The sequence below is a fragment of the Aptenodytes forsteri genome, unplaced genomic scaffold (genome assembly GCF_000699145.1).
Source record: "Aptenodytes forsteri isolate BGI_AS27 unplaced genomic scaffold, ASM69914v1 Scaffold66, whole genome shotgun sequence".
Taxonomy (NCBI): domain Eukaryota; kingdom Metazoa; phylum Chordata; class Aves; order Sphenisciformes; family Spheniscidae; genus Aptenodytes; species Aptenodytes forsteri.
This window is the reverse complement of record NW_008795131.1, coordinates 1,993,945-1,999,191: the sequence shown is the minus strand read 5'-3', so window position 1 is coordinate 1,999,191 and position 5,247 is coordinate 1,993,945. Positions and strand designations below refer to the sequence as shown.

The 5,247-nt window shown below is 46.2% G+C and overlaps 1 protein-coding gene across 1 annotated transcript; it reads right to left on the bottom strand.

Annotated features, from left to right (window-relative positions):
- Positions 1-89: 89 nt before the first annotated feature.
- GLOD4 (glyoxalase domain containing 4) lies at positions 90-5,175 on the bottom strand (the record flags this gene model as incomplete). The annotated part of the gene is made up of 8 exons (XM_009278198.2): positions 90-1,377; positions 1,976-2,062; positions 2,150-2,263; positions 2,502-2,588; positions 2,918-3,054; positions 3,264-3,408; positions 4,238-4,358; positions 5,102-5,175. Coding segments are annotated over 8 exons (831 nt in total), but the record flags the coding sequence as incomplete, so codon positions are not given.
- Between the last annotated feature and the right edge of the window lie 72 nt (positions 5,176-5,247).

Sequence of the window (5,247 nt, the reverse complement as noted above, 5' to 3'; positions counted from 1 at the left end):
AGCGTGCATGAAAACGGAGAACCCAATTAAAAGGGAGATGAACGCGGGTGCGGCGCCGTGCCGGGCAGGTGGAAGAAACGCGCTCAAACCGTCCTTCCGAATCGCTTTTATTCTTTTACGGGCGACGCGGGCAGGCGGCAGCGCCAGTCTCAGGGGTGCAGCTTACGCGCGGCGTTTTTAAATTGATCGACACCACGACTGGAAGTCGTCGCTGAACTTGAATCAAAGAGCTCAAGCAACAGAATCACAGCGAGGGATTGTTCCTGTTTGAACTCGGGATATTCACGACAAGCGCCGACGTGCCTCGGTGACCGCTAACGCTGCCGATTGTGCCCGCTTTTCCGCTGTGAAACTTAAAGGTTTTCATCAAGAAAGATTAGAAACCAGGCAGCGTGCCCGACACGGACAATGCTGGTAATTACTCCCTGTATTCCCAGCCCTCGTTCCACTAGCAAAAGCAGAGTGACTTTGCATTCCAACGGAATAAACCCCGAACTGTTACTTCCGAAGGCCATTTCTCATCAAAAGCTAATTGTAAGACCATGATACGCTCACTTCAAGCTGCCTCCCGGCACCTCAGCAGACAGCGCAGCGCTGCTACGCGCCCTGAAGCACAGCCCCAGCTCCCGCCCGGAATGTGGAAGGCTCCTCGGTAAGGGGTGGAAACCACCGCATCAGTAACGTGACCCCAGTGAGAAACGCACCACGCGCTTCTCAAGTGAAAACTTCACCTCAAAAGCTGGGGAAACATCTTGGAATGAAAATGGGGTTTGTTCCAGACTAGACTATTCACGTGCTTTAGCAAGATAACTTCTCCGTTCCCGATAAACAGGCATTCACCGCGATAGCTGAACTGCTCGAGTTCTCCGTACACAGCCCGACACTTTGCCACGGCAGCGGGGCACCTGCGACACTCACAGCCACAGCGACCTCTTCCACCAGCTGCAAATCCAGGACAGCTAAAGCCAATTAGTTAGAGAATTGGATATTCTAACGAAGCTAGCAACTTCTTTTTCAAGTACAACAAGAGAGAAATGAGGTTTTCCTCTTAACTGGTGGCCCCTGTTTTTGAAGCCACGTGCTCAACCTTGCTCCTTGTGGCACAACCAAATTTTTCTGAAGGAGAACATGCTATTTGCTTGAAAGGAGAGAGCAGCAGTAAGAGACACAAGCTTAAAGAGACACAAACCAACCAGCATGGGATATTACGGCACCCTCTTACTGGAAGGGATAATGCAACACGTTACATAGGATTGGCCTTTCACTTTCAAAACCAAGGCACGAACAAGCAGCCCAGTCCTTTTTCTCCAGCTAAGCAGAAGCCTTCTTCATTTTTTGCGCAGCAAACCATTTGTCACTGTTGTCCGCCGCCATGGCCTGCGCAAAGAAAAGCGTTAACGTGTTCAGAACAGCAGCCGAGTTGCCAGACGCCCGGCTGCTCACACTCACCAGCCTCTCCCACAAACCCGGACCGATCACGAGGACACCTTCTGATTTGGAGGAAAGCTATTCTGATGGATATATTATTTTTTTTTACATACTAGTAAGGAAAACAGACACTGAAAACCACTGTTCTCTGCTGCAGCAAGTAAATAGATGTTCTGGTAATACAAGAGCAAAACAGGATAGTTTAAACACAGCCTTCCCACACAGCTCATGCTCCACACCGGAGCCCCTCTGCCTCGGGAGGATGTCCAGCTGTGCTGACCTTACTACAGAAAGTTAGTTTTGAGCTGCAGTAACTTCCACCAAAGCGTTGGCGACATGTCCAGCAAGACACACCACCACCCGGCCGCCCCGAGCACGAGGCCGGAAAACTCTAGCCAGGACACTAAGTCAACTTTAAAAAGTGATTTGTTTTTCTTAGCAAGACTGTACAATTTGCTTCTCAGAAAAACTCCACGTGGAACGAAAATTACATTCTGCAGGTATCTATAATCAGGAAGAAAACGAACGTGCAGGCAGCGCTACTTACATCGTCTAACAATTTGTCACCGTTAGGGTCCACCTTGGACAGATCCCTAAATGCTTCATCTCCCACAAAACAGATTTCATGGCCATCCTAAACCAAGTTTAAGAGCAGGTTAACTTAGGTAACGGCAGAGAGAAATTTAAATCGAATTTAATCACCGTTTCCAATATTACTCACAGGATCAGCCAAAATAATCACTTGCACCGTGGCTTTGCCAGGTGTGTCCAAGCTAACCAGAGGTGTTAAAATTTTCTGATTCTCCTTTTTCATCAGTGCTTCAATGTTTGGCAACTTAAACAGAAAACAAACAAAAGTCAGCCCTAGTCAGATGAAGGTCAGATGCATTCAGGTTGTTCTCATTTACAGTTTCCCATTACCCACAACTCCATTACATTCCCACTGCGAGAAATACAAAGCATCTGCTCAGTATTATTTTGTTCACATCTGAGAAATTTTGCTAATACTAGAAATTAACCTCCCACTCGTCAGCTCTGGGTAATGAAAGGGGTGAGGGAAGTGTGATCGTTACCTCTTCCTTTGCACAGGAGAAGGCAATCCGCCCAAAGGCCGTCCCATGATCCACCGCTCCTCCAACAGTCTTCAACTCCAACTTACACTGAAAGAGGAAAAAAGCAAGCCTGACTTGCGAGGACGCGGTTCTCAGTGCTACATTCGCTCCAGCTTTTCACCGATGCAGGTGATTTCAAAATTGCCCATATACATATTTCCCAACAAGCCAGAATTACCAGAGCAAACCACAGCTTTTTTTACAAAAATACAGTTAAGCGTACGCAAGCTTTAATTTAAATGCACAGAATTAAGCGCACAGTTGCTTTAGTTAAGAGCCTTTTTTCCCTTTGAGATTTTGTTCTCATGAAACGAGATGTTTCTATGACGAGATGCGACTCTTAAAGATCAGAACTGGAAAGTTTTCTAAGGACTAACCTGGTTATCCGCGTAGCCTAGCAAAGCCCTTTGTTTTTCCTCATCCTTCTCGTATATTTTCATCCCGAGCAAATCAGACCAGTAGTTAACAGACTTCTGCAGATCGGAGACACCCAAGGTTACCTTCAGCACAGGATCTACAAGATTGCAATAATTTGAAATTAGTTACAAATATATTGTAGTTTTAAACTCAGTTGCACGTTCTTGAGAAGGAAAGTAACAAAGAAATAACAAAAACGTGCTGTTTCATAAAATGCCATCGAGACAAATGCGCAGCCCATTCTGATATCCCACTCGTAAATCTGTTGTGAACACCAGTAAGAGTGTGTAAGTGCGTGAGTTTCACCTTGCTTGAGCTGTTCCTTGTCTTCCAAGTAGAACTTGTATCCTCCTGGGGCTTCAGCTTCAAAAATACCAGTTGTGACTTCTCTGAGGGGCCACCCCATCTTCTTAGCATTGCTCACAGCCTGGCTGGACACAAGTGTTATGCCCTAGTGAGAACAGAACAGACACACACAAAATTCACAGGGTGGCTGGTGTGCAAGTCCTACCTTTCAATAGTCTGCCTCTACAAATGACCAGAAACAAACGAGGTTACTTTTTATAACAGATGGACCGTATGATCTCCTGAGAACCAGCTATCTTGCTCCTACAAAATAAGCTTAGTCTTACTGCGCATCCCACATGTATTTGGGATGCATTAATCTACCCTTCTTTCACACCAAAGGGAAAAGAAAGGCAAAAGGAATTTAAAACTCTGATTCGACGCATTGTACAGAAAAGGAAAACGGAGTTCCTAACTGTTCTGCCAGGTGAGGTAGACATCCGTGGCCCCAAGCGGCTGTTCCCTCACCCCCCGCAAACTGGGAGAAGAATATTAGCTCAGGGGAAACAATGAGAAAACACAATTACATGTCTTCATAGATGAAACATGAGATCTCCATTGGCTGTCAGCTAGTAAACAACAAAGAAATAAGTAATAACAAATAAAAGAGTGTTTTCCTACAGCAAGATCCTTCTTAGCTAACCATTCCACGTTGGATCTGGCAGCAAATACCAGCTGTCCTGCACGCACAGCAGCTAAGAGGTGGAGCTCGAGGAAGCGCTTCCTTGAGCTCCGAAGTGAGCACAAAGCTGCTCTAGTTTCTGCTCTTCCGACTTGGAGACAACTACAAAAGCAAGAATAAAAAGCGTCTAAGGGACCAAACAGCATAAAAAAGCAACTGGTACAACCTACACACCAAACAGACTCCTAATCATAAAAGTAAAAAAAAAGCTTATCGTAAGAAGAAAGATTTTGCTGCTAAGTGTGGTACTTACCAGAAAGTCATTACCCAGGCGATATTCTCCAATACCGTAATTGTAAGTCAATTCTGCAACAAAGTGATTGTCTTCTGGCCCGTAGCCCACCATCGTTTTGCTCCATTTTCCATCATAAGGGCTGGAACATCCATATTTAGTTGTCACGAGTATTAGAAATAAACATCGAGAACTGCAAGTACTAGTGTTTCAAGGAAGAACTGCATTTCTAGAGTAAACAAACGGCACAGGTAATCCAGTAACCTCCCACCAAGTGGGAGCTGATACCTGTGAAGAACTCTCGTTGCACCTCAGCACAGAGCAGGCAGGCATCCCCCCGGCCAATAGTTTTGACCTTGGGCTGTCATTCATGACCACGCGACAAAAGCGGTTCTACCTCCTTCTTTAACAGCTCACATTTTAAGAGCACAAACTGCTCATCAGCTGGAATTATATGAGTGCTGCCTTATTGCGAAGTAGGAAAAGTAAGCGGTTAGGCACCAGATTGTACGATTTCTTTCATTCGTGAAGAAAGACAAAAGCCTTTGGAGCTACCAGGAGGGATTTTTAACTCAAGACCCTAGACAGCCCCGCGCCTGTAAAAAACCAGCGTAACTGAATGCAATTCCAGGAAAGTTTAGAAATAATTTCATAAAGTTCAGTATCAGTCTACAGGTGCAATACAGCAATACCTGTGTTTCAGTGCAAACATCACACCTACACAAAAAAGCAGAGCTGTTGATTCCAAGGGAATTGCTTTAAAAACCAACCAACCCACCCACCCAACCCCTATTTTACCTATAAAATGACAACACGTGGCTGGTCGTGACTGGCAGGGGCTTTATGAGAAGCAAAGGACCGTGGAGGGGGCGCAGGGGCACTCACCCGTTGCAGCTGGCTTTGCAGCCCTCCTCGAACTCCTCGTGCCTCAGCACCTTACGAATGAGGCGGGAAAGCGGTCAGCACAGAGAAAACGCGGTCCCCTTTCACCTCAGCAGTCCCTGCCAGGCTTAACGCGGCCTGGCGGTCCC